The sequence below is a fragment of the Antedon bifida genome, chromosome 2 (assembly GCF_963402885.1).
Source record: "Antedon bifida chromosome 2, ecAntBifi1.1, whole genome shotgun sequence".
In the NCBI taxonomy this organism is placed as follows: domain Eukaryota; kingdom Metazoa; phylum Echinodermata; class Crinoidea; order Comatulida; family Antedonidae; genus Antedon; species Antedon bifida.
The window spans coordinates 7,573,087-7,599,658 of record NC_136227.1 but is presented as its reverse complement, the minus strand read 5'-3'; the positions used below and the strand labels follow the sequence as shown (position 1 = coordinate 7,599,658).

General features: G+C 33.4%; 1 protein-coding gene across 1 annotated transcript; it reads right to left on the bottom strand.

The window, feature by feature from the left end:
* Positions 1-3,170: 3,170 nt before the first annotated feature.
* Positions 3,171-8,511, bottom strand: LOC144835395 (uncharacterized). Its single transcript, XM_078690479.1, has 4 exons — positions 7,958-8,511; positions 7,698-7,757; positions 7,368-7,427; positions 3,171-5,995 (listed from the first exon to the last, which is right to left on the bottom strand). Exons 1-4 carry the CDS (start codon positions 8,499-8,501, stop codon positions 3,171-3,173), a joined length of 3,489 nt encoding a protein of 1,162 aa, XP_078546605.1. The 5' UTR covers positions 8,502-8,511.
* Positions 8,512-26,572: the final 18,061 nt, after the last annotated feature.

Genomic DNA, 26,572 nt, shown 5'->3' with positions numbered 1-26,572 from the left:
ATTATATAAAACTGTCTGTCCGTTACAGTTTTTACGAGACGCGTCTCAAACAGTTTAATGATTTGCATGTTACGAGGAAAGATTTCAGATGTTTAAAATTGAATTATTAGATAAGATAAACAAAAATAACTCAACAGGTATAACACTGTTTTACTAGGAGTCGCCAGATCGAAGAAATTACCATTCTCATTAAAAGTCACTATATTTATTGAAATACCAAAACACAAATACATGATCAATGTAGTCAGTGCAGCAATCTTCGAAATAAATACAATTAACAGACAACTTTTGTTTCATTTCCTTTATTCAGAAAGAAGAAACTAAAAAAAATCTTCAAAATAATGTAAACGGATACTTATCTATAATATGGTGTAATTCTACTCAGTTCATTATTACAAAATAATACAATGTATAAAAAATGTATATACCTTAAGCTTGGTTCTCACTAGAAACAACGCAACGACGTAAGATAAGAAATACTCTATCAATTTTGCATCCCCTCTCCCCACCTCTTACGAGAAATTGGATTAACTGCCGTGATTAACGTAAAGCAGTAGAAAATGTTTTATAACGTCTACGGTACCGTGCTTACGTCATCGGTTGCCACTTGTGACATCCAATGTTATATGTTATTGCGTCAATACTTTGAATGTGTCGTTGCATCTTAGTTAGAACCAAACTTTCAAACTAATAATAGTTTACTCCTACACTACTGAAGTCAATAATTGACAGGTTATTATTGATGGTTTATTTACTTTAAATACCATTACAGTAATACCTTAATACTCTGAAGGTCCATTATACTGGTATTTGAGATTAATATTGTAATCCATTACATAACCATACGTTAAAATAATTAGGTTTATTTATTTCCAATACCATTATAGTATTACATTAACTACTCTGAAAGTTCATTGTAAATTATTTATAGACCAATATAAATACTAATTGTATTTCAGATTAATATTGGAATTCATTACTTAACATGTTAAACTAATGGTTTATTTAGTAAAAAAAAATAACTTTACTACTGAAAGTTCTTCTGTTCAAATATTAATATTAGTCTAATACTGGCAGTGTTCTAATCCAAGTAAACACCAAGAGTAAATACAAGATGACGTCAATACTATTTGTGTACTATCACCACCTCTATGCGAATGAGTAAATAGTAAATGCGATTATAATGCAATGAAAACAGTTAATTAATTTCTAACTAACACTTTGTAGAATGTTGAAACAAAATATTAAAGATCAAATCACACTTGCAGTAGGCCCTACTAATAAAACACCATTAGGTGTGACACTTTTCTTGTTCGAAGAAAAAGTTGTTTCTGAAATCCATTTTGCACACATTGAGATGGCAGAACGTTTGAGTTGGAGAGGAATAATCAATTAACACAGTAGACTATAGTTAATGTTTTTAGTCGCGTGGACGCGACTCTATAGTTCACTATGTCGGTCGGTCGGTCTGTCTGTCGGTCCGGTATCACTATGCGTTTTATCGCTTTTCTGTACTTTTTGAACTGTTTTGATGTCAACATGTGGGCATTTACGTGAAATTGTGCACCTCCTATTGTGAATGACGTTAGAGTTGCGCAACGTGATTTACGCGCGATTTAACGATTTTCTCGTATTTAACATAGGTCAAAAACCAAATAACATTTTAAATTGAAACTTTGCAAAAGTTTAATTTATATCAGGCGCTAACTTTCTGTTGAAAAAAAAAGGGTGTTTTACACAAAGTTACGCGCGCACGCGCATTTAAAATTTTAAAATGGGCAAAATTAATTTTTAATCAACTTTCTACGCGTTTCTTGTCATTTTGAGCATGTCAAAAATTCCCATACGCGCGCAAATGTTTACGCGCGTAGCGGTAAATACATATTTTTTTTGCGTGATTTATGTTTTTGCAGCCTTTTCTAATAATTTTACCAACTTTTAAACAATTTTGACTTAAAATTACGTCATACGAGCACGTCGAATTGGATAATTTGCGCACGTTTTTGATGAAAAAGTAAGAAAATTCGTCAAAATTATGCCTTTTTAGTCGCGTGGACGCGACTATAGTTCACTATGTCTGTCGGTCTGTCTGTCGGTCTGTCTGTCGGTCCGGTATCATTATGCATTGTAGCACGCGACTTAATGGCTGTTGGCCTTGTTTACATCTACCAGTGATATTGTGTGTCTTTATGCCAAAAAGTTTCTCTTCTATTTGAACAGTCTCATTATTTCGCTTATTACACCATCTGATAAATAACAATCATGCATGTTAAGCAACCTTAGTTTAGGTAACATATTTAATAAAGAACGCAGTAAAGTACCATGAATATCACTGAGATTATTACCACTGATATTGACATTATGTAAATACAACCTAACTCCTTTAGTAGAACTAACTCTAATCATAGCATTCATTACAGCACCTGATAGATTACAATTATGCATTTCAAGCGCGTCATCATTATTATCAATCATATTCAGTAGGTAGAGAACACAATGATGCACCATCAATATCACCAAGATTATTACCACTGATATTTAAGTGATTTAATCCCAACTCAATTTCTTTATTAGAACACTCTCTATTCATAGCATTCATTACAACACCTGACAGTTTACAATCATGCATGTCAAGCCAAGGTATCATACTCAATAGATAACACAGTGATGCACCATCAATGTCACTAAGATTATTACCACTGATATTTGAAGTTATTTAATCTCACCATCGTGAGGTGGTTTCCCGAATGATCGTAAATTCAAAACGGTACTGGGTATGACCAACTAGCGTTATTGTCACCAACTAGTTATCCATTCATAGAAGTACTGATGTAGTAGCCTATCTGTACGGTGACCATAGAATGTGACCCGAGACATGACTAACTACGACTTTTAGATGATAGAAAGTTGAGAAAATTTGTAGTAGTAGAGTAGTTGTACGATATGAAGATGTTTATGAAAATATGTTAAAGATGTAAAACATACTACACTAGGCATATAAACAGTAATGTTTGTTAGTATAAACAATTTTATGTTAAAAGATATAAGGAAGGAAAGCAAAGAGATTATGGAGCGGCTGTACCTGAATATACAATACAAGTATTGTAAGGTTAAAACTAGAAATTTAGGCGATCTTGTCAAAGGTCAAGCGCATTCAGCCTGCCACGTTTCTATATCGTCACGAACTTAACTCCTTTATGAGAACACGCTTTATGCATAGCATTCATTACAGCACCTGATAGATTACAATTATGCATGTCAAGTGTACCTTTCCAATTTATCATATGCAATAGATAGTACAGTGATGTATTATCAATGTCACTAAGATTATTACCACTGATATTGAAGTGATATATATCCGACCAAACTCCATTATCAAAACACTCTCTAATCATAGCATTCATTACAGCACCTGATAGATTACAATCATGCAAGTCAAGCATAATATCCCAAGTCATCATTTTCAATAGATAACACAGTGTTGTACCATCAATGTCACTAAGATTATTACCACTGATATTGCAGTGATATAATTCCAACTTAACACCTTTATTGGAACACTCTCTAATTATAGCATTCATCACAGCACCTGATAGATTACAATCATGCATGTCAAGTGTACGCAGCCTAGTCATCATACTCAATAGATAAAAGAGTGATGCACCATCAATATCACTAAGATTATTACCACTGATATTGAAGTGATATAATTCCAACTTAATTCCTTCATTAGAACACTCTCTACTCATATCATTAATTAAAGCACCTGATATATTACAACCATGCAAGTCAAGTATACCCAGGCTATTCATTAAACTCAATAGATAATACAGTGATGTACCTTCAATGTCACTAAGATTATTACCACTGATATTGAAGTGATATAATTCCAACTTAATTCCTTCATTAGAACACTCTCTACTCATAGCATTCATTACAGCACCTGATAGATTACAATCATGCAAGTCAAGTGTGTCCCAAGCCATCATACTCAATAGATAACACAGTGATGCACCATCAATGTCACTAAGATTATTACCACTGATATTGATGTGAGCTAATTCCAACTTTATAACTCCTTTATAAGAACACTCTCTAATCATAGCATTCATTACAGCACCTGATATATTACAATCATGCATGTCAAGTGTATCCCCCCAAGTCATCATACTCAATAGATAACACAGTGATGCACCATCAATGTCACTAAGATTATTACCACTGATATTGAAGTCAACTAAGTTTAACTTAACACCATTATTAGAACACTCTCTACTCACAGCATTCATTACAGCACCTGATAGATTACAATCATGCAAGTCAAATTCAAATTGACGTTGCGTTAAACATAGAATGTGTGTAAGAACCTTTCCTTTAGAATCAGATGATATTGTATTTAAAAAACTCCGAAAATTTCTAGGCGACGGCATTTCATGAAATTCTCTCAGAATATTTATAATAAAATATTTATCACCAACGTTGTCTTTTTTGCTTACATGCTGAATGAACATTCTTAATGTATTTGAAATATCTTCTAAATGTTCTTTTATTTCTAAATTTGTATTCGATATGCTATTAAGCAATGTTTGTTTAACATTATCCATATGATCTTGTTTCACCAATTCTAAGTAATTATCAATAGATCGATATGCAGCCAAATCATTTGTAATCCAATGCTTTAAGAATGTTCCAGCATCAGCTCCAAGGAACCCAATGGCAAACTCTCTTGTTATTTTGAAATACTCACTTTCTCGTATTTCTTTCCATTCCTTTTCATCTAATGGCGCAAGTAATGGGTTTTCCATAGATTCACTCTCACATAGTTTGTATAAATAAAATCCCACCAATGACTCAACTATCAATTTGTGTGGAGGCATATAATTCTCTTCAAAGCTAGACTTTGAAATTGGTGCATCTTTATAAACAAACCCAAGTTTCAGGGCAATATCAATCGTATTTTTGTCACCTGTTAAGCTTTTCTTGTTTATCGAAAGTTGATTTCTTTTTAAGTTACGATACATGCATTTTCCTAAACAAATCATAGCATTTACATACTCCTCTGGAGCATCATCAAATTTTGAAATAAAATAGTGTTGTTGTTGTTTTTTAATGAACTGATTTAAAATACTTCGAAACAGTTCTTTAAAAAGATCAGATTTATCGAGAGGAAGATTTTGGCTGTCCTCCCACATTATACAAACTGTGAGAAGTAACATTGGATTTTTGGACATATCGCGTATTTCTTGATGTTTTCTATATTCATAGAGCTCATCAATTAGTGATTTTCCCAGGGCAGGTTTGCCAAAATGCTTAAAATGCTTGTCAATATACTTTCTAATGTTTCTTTCCGTGAATCCTTTTACTCTTACGTGTACATTACACTTATTAATGAATGCACTTATGTTCTCTGTTCGCGAGGTCAGTATCACTACACTATTCTTTAGTGTTTCCCCTCTGAATAGACGAATAAAATCTTCATTCTGAAATCGTAATTCATCAAATCCGTCTAACAACAACACAATGTTGCTATCATGTTTTAATATGAATTTTTTGATTACTTTGGAATCTTCTCCAAGATCAGTTTCCATGTCAAATTCTTTCATATTTAGTTTATCTACCATAAGATCAAAGATTCCCTTCCCTTCCTCTAAATCTCTTATATTTAACAGAAATACAATTTTACCTTCAAACACATCAAATGATTTATCTGTACCTGCATTGTATGCTATGTGCCTTAATAGTGTAGTTTTACCTATACCACCATCACCATCTATAAGGACTTTGCACGCATGTGTGGATTTGATGGTAGCTAACACATCTTTTAATGTTGTTGACTCACTCTCTTTTGTGTTTTTATTTCCTTTGAGTAGGTCCAACTCTGTGAATAGTTCAGAAATATCGACTTGGTATGATTCATTCCATGTTGCTGGTGTAAACGTCTTGGCATTTTGCAGAAAGGTCTGCTGTTTACTTAGTAGATATACTCTTATCTTTTCTGTGGGATAAAATGAAAGGTAAATAAAATAGGTGACACAACAAATGACATAATAAATGATGACGACGACGACAATGATGACGGAACACATTAATTGTGCTTACGCCATAAACATACACGCGTATGTGTTTCTTACTGTATATTGAAATTAATATTTTGCCTTGAGAACGAAAACAATAGTAAAATAAATCATGAAATAAAATTGTTTTCCTGAAGCTAAATTTATTGCAGTGGAAAGGTTATTAGTGTTTCTTTTTTTAAGAAGACGTGTAAAATACATTAACGGTCAGGAAATTATAATCAGTCTTGGACAAGTCACAATAAAAATAACTTTTTTTCTCAAAATGCGAGATTTGATATTCTTAACTATAAAATCCAAATGTAACCGAAAAAAGGGTTCCTGTTTTAGGATATACTGCAACAAATTATAAAAACTCTCTGGCATTTGTTGACAGGTATCACAATTTAAGGTCTATGTCATCTGAATATGTACAAAGAAGGGTTTATGAAACAGAAGGCCATTCTGTGGTTCATTTTAAGGCCGAGGGCCCTAGACATGTCGGTCAGCTGTGGTTCCAGGGCGCTAGACATAACTTTTCTCCAGCTTTTTTCACATAATTTTATTTTACCTGGAACATTAAAAGCAAACTTTTATTTTGCAATGTGCGAATGATAATTAATGTCTGTGAAGTAACTAGCTTTACGAACGTTATAACACTTGACCTACTTAATTTAAAAGGACATAAGACAAAATGAACCCTGTTTGTCCCCCGACACTATACCGATCATGAGCGAATCAGTAGGCATATGCCTAATATTTTTGTTTATTTTCTCCCCTTTTTTTTAAGAAGTATGTACTCAATATCATTTCTTTAGTTTCATTTTTAACAGAGTATTTGGGATTTTAATGTATTGGTTTTATAGAGCGTGTTCCAAATATTTGTTCCGTGAATGAATATGGATCTATGACTTATTGCAAGTCTAGAGAATGGTATGCACATTTTCGTTGAATTTCTAAGAGTTTTTTTGCGCGTTCATTTTTTTTACTTTGATCAAGGATTTCACACAAGGGAGGGGGTAATTGTCGAAGATGACATTGAGTCATGAAACATATTGCTTGTAACTTATTTAAATCAACATTGTGAGTGGGTTAAATTGTTTAAATAAAGGACGTGATCTAGATGAGTTCGTTATTATTCTAACTATTAATTTTTGTAATGTAGTTTCTCAATATGTGTTGGATATTCATTTCCCCATACAATTAGTTAACAGACAAGTTCAAGGTTAAAAATGTCTTACATGATTGTTTAGAATTGCATAAGTAGTCAACGAGATCCCATGAATAAATACTAGGTTAATATTTGTTTTTTACCTTCTGGTCGACGTTTGGAAGCAGATGCTACGCATTTGTCATCGTCGCTCTCAATATTTCCTTAAAAAATCGAATAAAAACTTGATAATATTTTTGAAAGTTTACACAATTGACAAATAATTAATTGAGATGGTTTGAAAATTAAAATTAAATAATTACAGTTTTCTATGCACCACTGTGGGCTCATTAATTTCTAAGATGTACAATTTGTCGAAGAACATTGTAAAATACATCTTTTTTTTTCTTATAAACGTTGGAATGGATATTTGCTAAAAAAAATGTCAAAATCAAAATGTTTTAACATTCATATAAATATCGGTTCACCTTTACCTTCTGGTCGTCTTTTGGAACCTGATGCTTTACTATCGTCATATTCATCTTTCCTACGTTCTAGAAAATGTTTTAAATGTTTAAAACAAATTATAATATAATACATACGGGTAAAACTGCTTTTAAAATACTACATTATTAATATTATGTTGTAATATATTTATTTTCAAAATTAGTGTAACAAACTGTTAGTTGTGATGGTTTAAAGATAATAATTTATAAAGTAATAATAAAAATAATAAATATCACATGTTTTATACCTTTGTGACTTCCACTGCGGTATGGTACATTTATAGGATGTATTTGTCGAAGAAGATCATCAAATACATCTTTCTTGTCTGGTTCTTTCGATAAAGGTTGTCCAGTTTCCAATCTGAATGTTACATCCCAAATGTTGGTGTAGTTATACCTTGCCAGATCATAGTGAGCAATAACCCTCTTTAACGCATCTGGATCAACATTTCGTAGATTTTTAAACATAAATTTTCGACGGGGTGATATCTTTTCTTCTGTATTTTCAGCGTTATTATTTCTCATATACTGGACTACAAGATCTTCAGCTTTCTTTAATTCACATAATTTGGTAATCTCCAATAAAAGATTAACATTATTAGGTGTAATTTTACCAGTGACATCAAGTTCATTGAAAAAATCATTTGCAATAGAATTTGGTTTTGTGAGGATCCCTATAGGTAAGTGCTCGAATAAGCAGAACTTTAACCAAAGCAACCGGTCACCGTCAAAAATTCTACCAAGATCAGACTTCAAATTGGTGAACTCTCGATTAGTTTCAGACTCTGCCATTTAAGCACTTTCTGTCTGAAAATAAATTTATCAAGAATTAATTGAGGAAATATTTCAGAAATAATTGCATTGGCAATCACATATCCTCATCGTCGTTTAGATTGAATTTACTTACAGATAAAACCAGAATTATCAATAATTTGTAGCTATTATTTATATTGAATTATAGCCAAATTGGTAACTATAACAAATCAGTCTATATTAAAACGATCAACATAGGCTACTATTATTAATAAGTACTATATATCATAACATTTAAAATGACTAAACAAACAATGAATGTAATATATAATAACAGAAATTAAAAAAACAAAGATGTGGACGTACTATAAATAATTAGTGGCATATCTTGGTAATAATAGTTCAGTTTTATGTTTAACAAAATTGTTTGTTGTTCCAAAATGTTGACCAAGAAACTAGACAAGTCATGGTATAACGAAGAGGTGATAATATAATTGTACAAATTATAATACAAATAAAATATTTTATTTGTATTATAATTTGTTTTCTTTCCTCCTTTTTTTTAAAAAGAAATTTGTCAAATTGAGTTTTCTTTGATGAGGACGGGGGTCCGCGTTTGAGTGAGAGTGGGTTAGGCTCTTAGGTGTCCATGGCGGTTCTCTCTATCTACTCCCCAACATCCCAACAATGTTCTGTTTTTGAAAAAAAAAAAAGCGTCCGTTTACCAATCTAACAAAATAATAAGTGGCCTAACTTAATAATTAGTACAAACGAATTACAGTAAGTGTACTTATTTTAGGCTTTCGTACTGGATAGACCATTCAGTATACCAGCACTTTTAAACTTTTGTTAATACGTTATTATAACAAAGCAGAGGATTGTATATAGCTAAGAAAATTGCAGATTTTACGAATACAACATTACGTTTTTGTATTATACCATGCTGCTATACATTCGATTAAGAGCAATTGTCGAAATTATTATTTTAAAAAAAAATGAATTTGGTACAAAATAATTCATCATCATTGCGTCATCATCGTCATTGCGTCGTCAAATTCAGAATCTATTTTATGAAGCAGCCTGATCCAAGACAATCTACAAGTTGCTTTGGTAATCTACGCCAGTCATGAAAATATACCAAATCGGGAAAATTAACTACTGTGCTAAAGTAAAAGATTACACGTCTTTTGGTTTTAGTAATGCATCTAATTTTTGCACAACTTTACATTTATAAACATTTTTTTCCAGGATTTCCAAAGTTCACTTTTAGTCATCGCAGTACACAATAATTTTTTACATTGATATTAATAGACCTGATTTGAGTTTCATACCATGTTAGAGCCGAGTTGATCGATTAGTTTGTGGCCGAGTTGACGCAGGGATGAGCTAACTTGGGCCGAATTGACATGGGGCCGAGTTGTTTAGGGCTGAATTTACGCGTGGCCAAGTCGACGCGAGGCCAAGTCGAGATAATTCAGGGCCGACTTGAATTGAATTCATTTGAAGTATTAATGCATTTATACAGATCATTTAGTAATTGTAATCACAATAAATCATTATCATGCAATTAGCGTAATTAAAAAAATTAGGTATTAAATTAAAAAAACGAAATTCCCCCCCCCCCCCCACACAAAAAAAACCCCTTCCCTGTTTCCCTAGACATTAGTATAAGCTATCCGTTATTGATTGAAGGAGAGGAGAGTTAGTAGCCATCGTTTCGTTATCGTCGTTGAGATAATTACCAATAAACGTTGGTGGTAAAACCAGATATGAACATTTTAGCGGGTAAAAATGAGTATGTTTTCATATTTACATTCGACCCGAGCTTATGTAACAGAATAAGATTATTGATTTCATAAACATAACGTATTATAAATTATACATACCTAGTAAACTTGATGAAAAACCATGTCGGACTTGTTGATTATGTTTAAGAGATAGAGAGCAACCAAACATTTGTAAGCAGAAGTTATGTTTGAAATCGCAAATTATCAGTGATCGCATTTTAACATTTGTTTGCGTACCGGTATGCTACACAATATTGACAAATACTTAGCGTATCGATAAACAACCTACGTGGCAAAGTCCAGTGATTGTCTATGAATTTGCTTATTTATAGATTTGTAAAATATATGCCTAGGACCCAATGGCTGTGTTTTGTCTTATTGAAATTAACAAACAATATTATATACACGTAATTGGGATACGTTTCTTTATATTCTTACTGCACACATGCATAGACTCTTGTCATTTGATTGCAGTATTGTGGGTTGATATCCAATAGTCATACTATTGTCAGTATTGAACTCTTACGTCAGAGTATTACTATTTATTTGTATATTAATTTTTTGTAATTATTATGTCAAACCTAATAGTAGTTCGGGCGCAACCAGTGATAAAATCCATAGGATGAGGGGGTGGGGTAATGCATAATAACACTGCCATAAACGCTTGATTTGAATTGTTTTCAAACATTTCAGGTTCCCTTAGGGCCTTGGGCGGCTTGACCTATCAGTCATTGAAGGAAGGGGAGTAACTTTCGAGGTCGAGATTCTTCCTGTAGTACAACCATTGCTGTAGTCAAATTTGAGGGCAGTATGTATATATATCAGGTCAGTTTATATAAACCTGTAGGCCTAAGTTATTAACTCGCTGTTTCGTCACCCACAACAAATTATGCTATTAAGAGTTCACTGGGTCTCTGCACCAAATTATGTTATCACGAGTTCACTGTGTCGCCACACCAAATTATGTTACCAAGAGTTCACTGTGTCGCCACACCAAATTATGTTATCACGAGTTCACTGTGTCGCCACACCAAATTATGTTATCACGAGTTCACTGTGTCGCCACACCAAATTATGTTATCACGAGTTCACTGTGTCGCCACACCAAATTATGTTATCACGAGTTCACTGTGTCGCCACACTAAATTATGTTATCACGAGTTCACTGTGTACTCACAACAAAGATATTAACAGATAACAATACGATTGTTCACTCAATAAACACATTGATTGACTCTAATCGACATATAGCGTGACAACTAAATATTACAATAGATCACAATTTCAGAAGATAATTGTCTGAACAAATTTTGTAAGAAAACTGGACACCGTAGAAGCGCGCTGTATGCTCTTTTAAATGTGTATAACTTTGACGAAAGATATGGAGAAACTACTTGTTTAATATCAGCTGGCCTGCCATTATGATAACGTCAAAACATCCGAAAGGCACAATTTTTAAACGAATTCATATCACCAATGCATAATGCAATAAGTTATAAACATGGGAATCACTTTGATTTTTAAGAGCTGTAATATATTAATATGCGGTGTAGGTGAAAGTACGAGACCCACGTTATTCAAATTGTTGATAACCAATGAGTTATTATTTAGGCAAGGACGTTTTAGAAAAAATTGGGCACAGATAAGCGAGATGCGCTCTTGTTAAGTATGATTGTTTATATGACAGAAGTGAAAAAATCCTATTTTTAAAATTCAGGTGGCAAAATGTCAAACATCATAACATTTTGCACGTCAAACATGTACATGAATTCATATTTAGAACTCAATATCTTCCATAATAATTTACAAAATTTGGAAGTTGGGTGAGGTGGGCACTGTTCTTTGTGAGGAGTATGTTTTTATACAAATTTGCATTAAATTGCCAATTGGAGCGCACGAATTCCATGTGCACGTCCGTGTCGACATTTAGAGTTCATTAAATTCATTTATCACATTAGGCCTATGGGGTATAAAAACAAAAATCAACTGTAAAAAGTGTGTTTGAATTCCAGTTTCAGTATTTATATTTTCTATATTTTTGCATGTTCGACTGTGAATAAAGGTAGTAACTGTCACCAACAACAAATCATGTTATCGGGATCAGTCACTATGTACAGTTTACATAATGAACGACTCTAATCGACATATAGCGTTTGGGTGTACGTGACAATAAATGATAGCAACCATAATATAATTATAGATAAATAATATATTGCCAAAGGTACAGTAACCTATCTGTACCAGTATGTTCCACATCACAACATAGACAACTCTTTCTATTTTTATTTCATCGTTTTTGTTTTATTTATTATTTTAAGTAGCAAATTTTATTAGTTTATATGTATGTGTATTGTTTCTGGGGTCTTTCTCGAGACAAGAAACTTGATTTCTTCTAGAGAAGACCCCAAATGATGGCTTATTATCATGTTTCATTTAAATAATGTACACACCTATATATTACACTGTAAAATAATATGCCATTGTTGAACAAATAAATGTTTTTTTGAACTTGAACTGGTTAAATGTAAGGGGCCCAGAGCATGAACAGCACCAATGCAACTACTCAGTGTTGTAAAGCACCTTATGAGTCTAAACAACATACAACCTTAACGCCACTGTTAGTACACACCACCATAGGATGCAAAGAAAGACGTAGAAAGTGTGTAATGCTTAGTTCTCACTAGAGAGACGCAATGCAATGACGTAGCCTATACGCCAACGTTGATGCGAAACAGATTTTTACTGGCTTACGAAAACGAATACGTGTACGTGACGTATCCGTTTTCGTATCGTAGCGTTGCGAAACGTCCTCTCTTAATATCATCTAGATACAAACTATTGCGAAAAATATGTGCACGTCTACCTTTTTTATACCCTTGGTTTGGTATAACAATAATTGTACAAACAACATTATTTGTGCTATTATGTTTTTTCTTTACCTTTTTGATTATAAGGGTCACGTTTAGGTGAGTGTGGGTGGGGCTCTTGGGAGTTTATGGTGGTTCCCTCGATCTGCTCCCCAATATCCCAATACTTTTCTGATTAAAAAAATACAAAGCGTCCGTTTACCAATCTAAGAAAATAATAAGTGGCCTAGCCTATTCCAAATTAGTAATTTGTACAAACGAATTACAGTAACTGTACTTATTTTAGGCTTTCGGGCTTTCGTACTGGATAGACCATTCAGTATACCAGCACTTTTAAACTTGTGTTAATACGTTATTATAACAAAGTAGAGGATTGTATTCGCTAAGAAAATTGCAGATTTTACGAATACAACATTACGTTTTTGTATTATACCATGCTGCTATACATTCGATTAAGAGCAATTGTCGAAATTATTATTTTAAAAAAAATTGCATTTGGTACAAAATAATTCATCATCATTGCGTCATCATCGTCATTGCGTCGTCAAATTCAGAATCTATTTTATGAAGCAGCCTGATCCAAGACAATCTACAAGTTGCTTTGGTAATCTACGCCAGTCATGAAAATATACCAAATCGGGAAAATTAACTACTGTGCTAAAGTAAAAGATTACACGTCTTTTGGTTTTAGTAATGCATCTAATTTTTGCACAACTTTTATAAACATTTTTTTCCAGGATTTCCAAAGTTCACTTTTAGTCATCGCAGTACACAATTTTTTTTACATTGATATTAATAGACCTGATTAGAGTTTCATATCATGTTAGGGTCGAGTTGATCGATTAGTTTGTGGCCGAGTTGACGCAGGGATGAGCTAACTTGGGCCGAATTGACATGGGGCCGAGTTGTTTAGGGCTGAATTTACGCGTGGCCAAGTCGACGCGAGGCCAAGTCGAGATAGTTCAGGGCCGACTTGAATTGAATTCATTTGAAGTATCAATGCATTTATACAGATCATTTAGTAATTGTAATCACAATAAATCATTATCATGCAATTAGCGTAATTAAAAAAATTAGGTATTAAAACCCCTTCCCTGTTTCCCTAGATATTAGTGGCTTCAGCTATCCGTTATTGATTGAAGGAGAGGAGAGTTAGTAGCCATCGTTTCGTTATCGTCGTTGAGATAATTACCAATGAACTTTGGTGGTAAAACCAGATATGAACATTTTAGCGGGTAAAAATGAGTATGGTTTTCATATTTACATTCGACCCGAGCTTATGTAACAGAATAAGATTATTGATTTCATACACTTAACGTATTATAAATTATACATACCTAGTAAACTTGATGAAAAACCATGTCGGACTTGTTGATTATGTTTAAGAGATAGAGAGCAACCAAACATTTGTAAGCAGAAGTTATGTTTGAAATCGCAAATTATCAGTGATCGCATTTTAACATTTGTTTGCGTACCGGTATGCTACACAATATTGACAAATACTTAGCGTAGCGATAAACAACCTACGTAACAAAGTCCAGTGATTGTCTATGAATTTGCTTATTTATAGATTTGTAAAATATATGCCTAGGACCCAATGGCTGTGTTTTGTCTTAATGAAATTAACAAACAATATTATATACACGTAATTGGGATACGTTTCTTTATATTCTTACTGCACACATGCATAGACTCTTGTCATTTGATTGCAGTATTGTGGGTTGATATCCAATAGTCATACTATTGAACTCTTACGTCAGAGTATTACTATTTATTTGTATATTAATTTATTTGTTTTGTAATTATTATGTCAAACCTAATAGTAGTTCGGGCGCAACCAGTGATAAAATCCATAGGATGAGGGGGTGAGGTAATGCATAATAACACTGCCATAAACGCTTAATTTGAATTGTTTTCAAACATTTCAGGTTCCCTCGGCCTTGGGCGGCTTGACCTATCAGTCATTGAAGGAAGGGGAGTAACTTTCGAGGTCGAGATTCTTCCTGTAGTACAACCATTGCTGTAGTCAAATTTGAGGGCAGTATGTATATATATCAGGTCAGTTTATATAAGCCTGTAGGCCTAAGTTATTAACTCGCTGTTTCGTCACCCACAACAAATTATGCTATCGAGAGTTCACTGTGTCGCCACACCAAATTATGTTATCAAGAGTTCACTGTGTACACACACTAAAGATATTAACAGATAAAAATACGATTGTTCACTCAATAATCACATTGATTGACTCTAATCGACATATAGCGTGACAACTCAATATATAATAGATGACAATTTTAGAAGATAATTGTTTGAACAAATTTGGAAGAAAACTGGACACCGTTTAGAAGCGCGCTGTGTTACAACCGCTAATGTAGAAAACGCCAGCTAATGTCGAAACAACCGTTAATGTAGAACAATCCACCGCTTAATGCTCTTTTAAATGTGTATAACTTTGACGAAAGATATGGAGAAACTACTTGTTTAATTCAGCTGGCCATATATGATAACGTCAAAACATCCAAAAGGCACAATTTTTAAACGAATTCATATCACCAATGCATAATACATAAACATGGGAATCACTTTAATTTTGAAGAGCTGTAATAATATATTCAAATATGCGGTGTAGGTGAAAGTACGCAACCCACGTTATTCAAATTTGTAGAGACGGGGTAACCAATGAGTTATTATTTAGGCGCGCAAGGACGTTTGAGAAAAAAAAAATCGGGTACAGATTAGCGACATGCGCTCTTGTTAAGTTTGGTGACGAAAGCGAAAAAAATCCTATTTTTAAAATTCATTTGGCAAAATGTCAAACGTCATAACATTTTGCACGTCAAGCATGTATATGAATTCATATTTAGAACTCAATATCTTTCATAATAATTTACAAAATTTGTAAGTTGGGTGAGGTGGGCACTGTTCTTTCTAAGGAGTATGTTTTTATACAAATTTGCATTAAATTGCCCATTGGAGAGCTCACGAATTCCGTGTGCACGTACGACATTTAGAGTTCATTAAATTCATTTATCACATTAGGCCTATGGGGTATAAAAAGCAAAATCAACTGTAAAAAGTGTGTTTGAATTCCAGTTTCAGTATTATATATTTTCGTTATTTTTGCATGTTCGACTGTAAATAAAAGTAGTAACTTGAGTAGTAGTACTTTAAAACTGTAAAAATTGAATAATTTTGACTTTAAGAGCAATCATTCTTATATGGTTACGCACACATGTGACAATGATAAACGCATTTAGGCCTATCAGACTGCCATACACGTTTAATTTAATTCTCCAAAATGTTTGGGGGTGGGGTAAGGACTTTCCCTTGCGTTCGTGGACATTAGTTGCTTGATTAAGTATTAAGGGGTAGTAAGTGGTTACCAGCCGTCGTCGTCGAGAGGGCAGTAGGAGTTCAGTTCGTATGGTTATCTAGTCACTGTCACCAACAACAAATCATGTTATCGGGAGTCACTGTGTACAGTTTACATAATGAACGATTTGCATTACACAATGATTGACTCTAATCGATATAGAGCGTTTGGGTGTACGTGACAATGAATGATAGCAACAATAATATAAAAATAGATAACTAATATATTGCCAAAGGGACAGTAACCTATCTGTACCAGTATGTTCCACATCACAACATAGACAGCGCTAACTGGTTAAACGTAAGGGGCCCAGAGCATGAGCAGCTACAATGCAACTACCCAGCGTTGGAGTGGAGGGCACCTTAGGAGTACTAAAAACCAACTCTCCCCTTGTTAACGCCACTGTTAGTTCACCTTGGTTCCCACAGGACGCAACGCAATCGGACGTAGACGCAACGTATCGACGGAAATTGCGTAATGCTTGGTTCTAGAGACGCAATGCAATGACGTATACGCCACCGTCGATGCGAAACAGATTTTTACTGGCTTACGAAAACGAATACGTGTATTTCATTTTCATTTCATTTATTTATTCGACACAAGCGGTCCAGGGGTTGCGACAGCAACAGAGCGCCATAACACATTTGTGTCCGCAACCCCTGTAACATACAACTTAATACAAGTTAAAAATGAATAAAAAATATACAGATTATATTACACAATTTAAAATACACCTAAACAATTAAAATAAAGTTATCGATTATCAAGCAAATATTTTTTCAATTTTGACAGAAAATTTTTCAAAGGAAGAGTAACTGCTTGATCTTTGATTATGGGGGGTAGTGATGACCATATAACAGGAAAATTGTTGATAGACGAATATTTTAAAGTATCGGTACGTGCAAAAGGGTGGACAAATGTGAGTAATTCAGGATGGCGTTGATTGATATGAATATTATTGTTTACAGTACTACAAAAAGTTAAATTATAAAAACAACGAAATATAAAGGAAATTAAAATCATTAAACGTCTATCACGTAAGGATAACCAACCCAAAGTTATTAAACGTTCGTCGTATGATATAGGTCCGCAGTGGGGTCCCAGAATACGTCTAGAGGCCCGTCGCTGAACCTGTTCGAGGCGTTCTATGTGTCCTCCATTTCTGGGGCCCCACGCCGGCAAACCATACTCAAGAATAGGTAGCACCAAAGTTTTGTACAGACACGAAATCGCGTCTGGAGAACAATTTCCGGCTACAGAAAAAATAAAGCCTAACATTCGATTAGCTTTAGATATCAGATTATCAATATGAACGTTCCAATTCAGTTTAGAATCGATATGTACTCCTAAATGTTTATGGCTATCCACCACCGCAATTGACTCACCATTAAGAAAGTACAACGGCTTAACAAAGTTACGCTTTCTGGTGATATGCATTAATTTAGTTTTGTTGACATTGAATTTCATTTGATTCTTATCAGCCCAATTAGATAAAATATTTATATCATTTTGCAAATTAACAATATCGTTGGCATTTTGTCTGTGTCTATAAAGTATTATATCATCTGCAAAAAGAAAACATTCAGAAGAAACATTATGATTAACATCGTTCACAAACATATTGAATAAAATTGGGCCAAGGCAACTGCCCTGAGGTATACCCGATGTGACTGGAAGTACGGAAGAAGTAGCCCCCCTGAAACACACTTTCTGATTCCTATCAGTCAAGTATGAAGATATCCATTTCCAGATATTACCTTGAATATTGAAATTTACAGCAATTTTTGTTAATAAGATGTCGAAAGGCATTTTATCAAATGCTTTGCTCATGTCTAAAAACAGAGTATCAATAATTGCTGGCTCACGTTTGTCAAGAATTTTTGACCAGTGATAGGTAACATTATTGAGTTGAGTTACACAAGATTTATGTTTGACGAAACCATGTTGATTAGGGTTAAGTAAACCGTTGTCATACGTAAAGTTATTAATATTATTTACGATAATCTTCTCTAAAATTTTACACACCAAAGAGGAAAGGGCCACTGGTCTATAATTAGTTATTGCTGCCTTATCGCCAGATTTATGAACTGGAATAGTATTTACACATTTCCAATCATTGGGCACAGTACCAGTATTAAGGGAAGTACGATACAGCAACCAAAGGGGATAGGCAATAGAGTGCGATATCGGCTTGAGTAATTTGACTGATATTAAATCTGGTCCAGGAGCGGAATTAGACCGAAATGTAGAAATGGTGTTAATTATATCATTCGGACTAAATGAAATATCAGCAAGTACAGGGATTTTAAGAGAACAGGGGGGAGGTTCGTTAAAATTAAAATGAACGTTAACATCATTAAAAATAGAAGTAAAATAACGATTAAAACCGTTTACAATGTCTTCAATGTTGGAGTAATGAGAGTTATTCGTTGGATTAATAAATTTACTGGGTAAAGAAGATGAACGTTTTTCTTTCACAAACGCGAAAAAACGTTTTTTATTGTCAGCGGATCTGAATAGATCGTTTACGTAATCCTTATATGATTTCCTGATGGCATAGTGAACTTTGTTTCGCCATTGTTTGTGAGCATCCCAGTGTTCTTGTATGCCAGAACGTCTAGATTTTTTAAAAAGTTTCTTTTTCTTCTGAATCATACGTTTAATATCCTTAGTTATCCATGGACTGCTCAGTTTACGTGCTCTGCTTTTGACCCTCGGGAAACTATCGCGAACTGCGGCATCAATAATGTCCATGAAGCCACTCCATGATGCATTTACGTCATTTTCGTTAAGGAACATACTCCAAGGTGCCAAATGCAAGAGATTATTTAGATGATGGAAGTCACCTCTGTTCCACTTAATAAATGAGCGTATTGTGGATGTAGTTGGTAAACTGAGACGACAATCGATATCAAATTCAATTGCATGGTGGTCGCTCTCGACTGGATTGTCAACGACGCTTATATTTCTTACTGAGGATCCCGTATTTGAGAACACGAGATCTATCTGTGAGCCATCATTAGCGTTTGTGGAAGGTCGAGTATTTTGGTTTACTAATTGATCGAAACCATACATGTTTAACACGTCGATGAATTTATGTGGTGCATTAGGCCAATTGATATTAAAGTCGCCCAAAACGACAACCGATTCATATTTATGGAATGAATGTTCTTGGCTAGCTAGTGCAAGTTCAAATTGATCCCAATAAGAAACAGTTGAGTCTGGGGGTCTGTACACAAGGCATAACAGATGCGATTTGTTGTGACATGTGATAGAGACCCATAACATTTCAATGTTCAGTTCAGATGCAATAACCTTTGATTGCAATGTGCTGTTTATACCAATCAGTAAACCTCCGCCACGGGTAACAGATTCGCGATCGCGACGAAAAATGTCAAATTTATTAGAAAAATGTAACATTTGCGTATCATCCTCGGAGTTCAACCATGTTTCCGTTAAGCATATAATGTCTAATCCATCTGATTTAGTATCGCAGAAAATATCCAAATCAATCGACTTATTGCGAATACTGCGACAGTTGGAGAGTAAAACTGAAACTGATTTTTTGGTTGGTCGATCACTACGGGATTTGTCAGAGTTGTTGACTGGTCCTGGATTAGGATGGACATCCCCGGACGTGAGCAATACTTTAAAGTTGGCGGTTGAGTTTGGATAGTACTGTGTTGGTGCTTTGAAAAATTTCCGTTTGTGTGGCCTGACTACCAATCCATTGTTGTTGGTAAATGGAGCGTGAATAGCGCGAAAAACAAAAGATTGTGTCCCGTACTGATCGATGTAATTAGGCCTATAGTACATATATTTATGCACGTCGCCACTAATTGATGAATATAACTTCATAGGTAATGATGTATCAGGACTATGAATCATAAATATAACAGTACAAGTCATTGCAATTAAAAAACGAAAGTTTATAATGGCACACCTTACCGCCGCCATACTCCGCTCTGTGACACAAAATTCTGGTTGAAATTCCGAGTCCAATTCCGAATAGGATCACGACTTGCTGAATAAATTCCTGGGTCGGAATCTCTGTTAAAATAGCTCCAATACTGATCAAAACGACAACTACAGTGTCAAGATTGAAGAGGCCCGGCAGCGATGGTATGAGAGCGAGTTAGGCCCAAGGAGTGGCTCTGATGCTCCAAAAGTATTACAGGCGATGAATGCCAGTGAGGGGTAGCAAGGTGAGCTGAAGCGTAAAGTTGTATATATATACACACAAGTTTGCAAGAAGTGTCGTATCGGTTTTCGTTATCGTATTCGTAGCGTGGAACCAATCGTGTCGAAGCCACAGATAAAACTATGGCTATCTCAGCATCCTGTTGTTAGATTGCATTAATAACAAGGCCAACAGCCATAAGTCGCGTGCTAAAACGCATAGTGATACCGGACCGACAGACAGACCGACCGACCGACATAGTGAACTATAGAGTCGTCCACGCGACTAAAAACGGCTGTTACATTTTCTATAGGATATAACATATCAGCAGTGGTTATTATTAATCGAGTATCAAATAAACTTTATATTAATTACTTTGCTGTAAAACATTATTTTCACCTGCATCCAAATATTATTATTTTCCACTAGTTCGCGCGAATCGACAGTGTCAGCTTATACGCTTGGGTATTTATGTTTTCATCTTCCAAATCCCTCTCTACGCATGCGTATAAGCTGACCTTTAAATTCCCGCAAATTCGCCTAGTGGAAAATTGGCTTCACTAGGAGAATATAATTACGCAATAATGAACAAAACTGCACTTTTTTAGCACCTCTCTTCTATTGAATGTTTGCTTTGTTACATCAAAACACTTAATTTTTTTCATTGATTTTAGGCTACTTACTTACTTTTATTTATGCCCTTTGGATGTGTTTTCTACTACTATTTTTACCTTCTTATTTTAGTGTTTTGTATTTATTGTCTTGTTTTGTCCTGATATATAAGCTTGGTCCGCCAAGCTGTGACCTGGGATGTTTTATTACATTAATTCTTATGTTTATTTGAAATAAAGGATGATTTTAATTATGTTTTTGTCATTTGTTACGGGCTCGCTCGTTAGGCTGAAACCAACAATAATAATATAACAAAACACGTTGTAGTTGTCGTCCATCTTTATTCATCTCCTCTCTTTCTCTCTAGAGGGCTCACTTCCGTGTGTCAAACCCATCACACACCCCGGCACTTAAAGAAAGTATGATATGATTAAACTTATAACTATAACATCTTAAATCTTTAATATTGGATCACCTCATCTACTACTGGGATTTATGGTGAGAAAGACGAAGCAGTATTATTAAACAAAGATTGGTTCACAGACAACATTAGTTTATGAAGACAGATGCCCAACCTTTACATTGGCTTTCTATGCTTTCATGTTTGACAGTTCAGAAAATACCTTCGTTTATTCATTTGAAATCATATTTGCCTTTCCCGTTGATGGCATAGATGGGTCAGAAATAGCGGTTAATTACAATATCTATGGGGCGCGGTTATTCGTTGCAATGTCATGCGTTCTGAAGAATGGACATTCTAAGCACTAACTTTCAACGGACTCGAAAGGAAAATACGACTTTGGAGAAACGGTAAACTTTGGATATGAAAAAAAAAATAAAAAAAATAAGATTAAATAAATATACTTGGTTGTACAGTAGGCCTACCACTATGATTGCTTTTTTATTCATTCCATATTCATTACAGTAGGTGACCTTTCTACCTGGCATGCCATCATCATTTACTTACTGCATTAATGATGAGAATTCCACATCTATTTTGAATTCCTAAATTTAGTAATTTCAATATTTCTAGTCTGCTGTTATGTTATGTTCTCTAACATATCAAAATTTAAAATAAATAATATTATTCATTAAATAAAGAGTTTATTCAAAGCAATGGTTTATTCGTATAAATACGGTATATTTTAAGTTTAAAACATACAGTACTTCAATAAAATTTTGATAAAATTAATGCTGAAAATATTGTTAGGCATTAATTTATAAATAATTATTTTATGTTAATTAATTGTTTTGTATTTGTATAAATAGGACTTTTACGGCAAGCTGCAGAAGCTAAAGCTGATGAAAATGTGTTGATACACATTTGGAATAAGGATTGTGTCGCATTAAACGTTTATTATCATCGTTCTTGCTACAGGCAGTATACTAGATTTTTTGCAAAGAAGAAGTAAGTACAATATTACATTTAATATATTTGTGTTATTGATATTTGTATGACCAGTTATAATATTGCAATTTTAATTTTCTTTTTTAGATTGAATAAATCTATGAAATCGGTGTATGATACATCTATTCTTATACAGTTTTCAAGCAAACAGTAATTCAGGAGCGCCTCATACAAAATAAAGTAATGTTAAGGATGCCGGAATTGGTACAATTGTTTATAAAGATTGCTGAACAGCATGGCGGGCATGAAACAGGTACAAGTAATACACACTTTAAATAAAACATAATACAAACAAATTAATGTTTTAATGAACAGTATTACTACTTTTGATTCAAATAATTCTGTCCTAGTTTGTTAATATTATTATTATTATGTTGATGTAAATGTAAATGTGGGAATAACCTGCGACTCGGCATCCTACTGGGCTGAATTACAATGCAATAAAAGAAGCTATGAGTTGTAGCCCTGCAACATCTCAAGATATAAATCGGAATGAAGCGATAAAGGTGATTCCATTCCACCTTTACAATTTAATAGCATGGTGCATTGGCCCCACAGTTGAACCAAACACGGTAAATTATGTTGATGTATGTTCTGAGACCCATGTTAAAATTGTATCAATTTGCCAGGACATTGTTAACTTAACATCGAAAGGAAAAAAACAAACTCCATAGTCTTTTGGATAATACAGTAGTGTATAACAAAGAGAATGTATATAAATTGTAATGTGAATAAAGTAATGTTAGTGTTGAGTTATATTGTATTATACTGTATGTTGAAAACAAGATCAATTAACTGTAATAATAATAAAGCAGTTTTCCTCGTATAGCCGTATAGACTGGCGGCAAGCAGCCCGTATCCATGAAAACTTACTACCTGTACAGTAAAAGTTCTGTAGCAAAATTGTAATTGAGGGCGTCATCAAATTGTATGGAAAAGCCAATGCAAACAACATTTAAAAATAACAATAGTGTTGTCCCAAAAGATGGTTTCTACTATACTGTATTCCTTCTTATACGCACATTATCCTCCCGTTATTAGCTTCTCTCTTTTCATACTATAGCCGATCGACCATCAACTCAATTTTACGGGAAACGCTCATTTATGTTGGCGGTAGCTACCCTTTGGAATAGTCTACCTGTCGAAATAAAACATGCTAACACAACCACCACTATTTGAACAGCTTTTAAAAACTCATCTTTTCAACAAGTATTTTTACCCTCGATAAACCATTTTCAATCAGTTGAGATCCTTATATATCTTGTGACCCGTCACTCTCATTATTTTTAATAGCTCTTTTTATTTTATTTATTTCATGGATTACTTGTATTTGTATGTGAAGCGCATTGCTAAATTATTAGCAAAAGTCATGTGAATAACAGTGACCAATCAAAATGTAGAAAGCCGAGTAAGCACGATTACTTTGACTTTAAATATATAAATTGCTGAACTTTTATTCGTTAAAAAGTCCACAATTCGGAAATTGTTGAGAATCTATTTATATGGACAATTTTTTCCGTAAATAAAGGTACCATACCAGGTTAATATAATGTTATCACCGACATCGTATTTGTCACTATCGTATTCTAACTTAAATCCTAAACTCTAAATAATATACAGGTGATGAATGCCCGAAACCAAACCTTTTTCACGTTAAGCCAACTGGAACTGCGCCACCATCATATAAGCCGTTTTTCTACACACTCAGTGGTCTTCTGCGCATTAGAGATGTCGCAGAAACATAAATTGTTTTGGAATTATTTTTAATCACGAAACAAAAAGCTGTGAAGAATTTAACGGAAATAATTTGTCAAATACTGAACCAGATTTAGTTCGTCGTGTTTAAATTATCGTGTTTCTTTTTATTTGTTTAATAGTTACGTTACCCTTATCTATTAATGTTGTATTATGTTTGTGTTGAAATGAAATAAAAAAAAAGAAAAAAAAGAGTAAGTACTACGTCCGGTAAAACTGTTGTTGTAATTGAATAATACTGGAAATAAAAAAGTCAATACAATAAAGTAGAAAGAGAAAAAGAAAATAATACTAATAAAACAAATAATAAAGCAATGATTTAACATTTTTTTAATGTGGTAAAAAGAAACAAAGACAATGTTTTTATTTTCATCTATTTTATAACAAGAATATTCATGGTAAAAATGTTTACATAATTATTATTATTATAAAGTTAAACAACAAGTTTACGTAATTAACAGGTAAATTAATTTAATTACATTTCGTCTGGAAAATCGTCGCGAGCGAAAGAAAACAAAGATTTCAAACCACGAGTATGCATTATGCATGATGCTAATTAGGATTGTTTACAACTCGTCACGGTTGAGAAGGTGTTTTCACACAGATCTCGAGGAAATTTTATGATTATGCATACAGAGTAGCAAAACAAGCGCGTTGCATTATGACATATGTTTTGATCGAAAACTTTGACTGGAAGTCAAAGTTATTTTTTTAACAAAAAATATTCTGTATTTCAGTTAAATGATTTTTTTTTCGACTAATTTTTGTTGAAAGTTAATAACTATTATGATACTTCAAAATGACGTATTTTTTTCGAAATATTTTTTTAAACATTTTTTTTTGGAATTAGTCAAAGGGACAATACATCTTTAACTAAATTCAATGAAAATATGCCTATAGTAAATACGTCATTATTGACAGGCTGTAGCTAATTAGACTACGACAATCCATCGAGATCAATGACCATTTTTGAAATGTAGAGAAGTCTTATGTGTTGCTGAGGTCAAATAGAAATAAATAGTTAATTAATATTGATTCATTACTACAGGTAATCTATAGTTTGGCCTAAAATATTAACAATTTTTACATTTTATGGTCAAGTTTTGTTCACTATAAATTTTAATTATCTCTTATCTTTTTTAACACATCATGCATACTCACGTTTGTATTGTTTGTCTTGTTGTTTGAATATGTATGCAAGCGTAGTAGGATTACAATCTAATCTAATCTTATTAACAGAAAGAAAGTAACAAACATACATACTTCGGAAGTAGATGTTCAAGTAACAAGTCAATCCGTTTTACAAGAGAAAAAACTTAATCGAACTCATGATGTATTTGTTTATTTGTTTTTGTTTTCTTTTCAACTTTTTGAATTCTCATGCGGGTGAGTTGATTCTTATTTTTTTCTTCAAATAGGTAGTACTAATATAAACATTTTGAAATGCTATGATAGGCCAACTTGATATGTATTCTTACATCTTCAGATTGGTGTTTTGTGCTATTCAGTCAAAAAGAAACTTGTATTTTTTTGCTAAAATGCATTTAAACATAGTAAACATATATTTAAAAACAACTAATTCATAAAAACATTCCAAATGTAATTACAATATTTATGAGAATAGTAAAATATATTGAAACACTAATTCATATAGAAACAAGGCCAACAGCCATAAGTCGCGTGCTAAAACGCATAGTGATACCGGACCGACAGACAGACCGACCGACCGACATAGTGAACTATAGAGTCGCGTCCACGCGACTAAAAATATAATGTAATATTTATTTTCGTGTGTTTAAAAAATGTATGTAAATATTATGATATTTGCACTCTTCTGCTTTAAAATATAATGAATATAGTTCTTTGAATGCAAAGAGTATGAAAAAAACGGTCTTTATAATTTTAGATTCTTTTCTTTATTAAAATACATTTTTCTTATGTACAATTTTTAATAAACGTATTTGAAAGAAATATAAAACTAATAATAAATTTGAGATTTATAGCTAATAGAATAGAATTTTGGAACGACGATAAAGGCATGCACATATCGCTACTTTTTAAAGAATCATTATTTGTAACCAATTAAATCAAAATAGTAGATTTCTCAATAAATTATATAAGTTTCCTT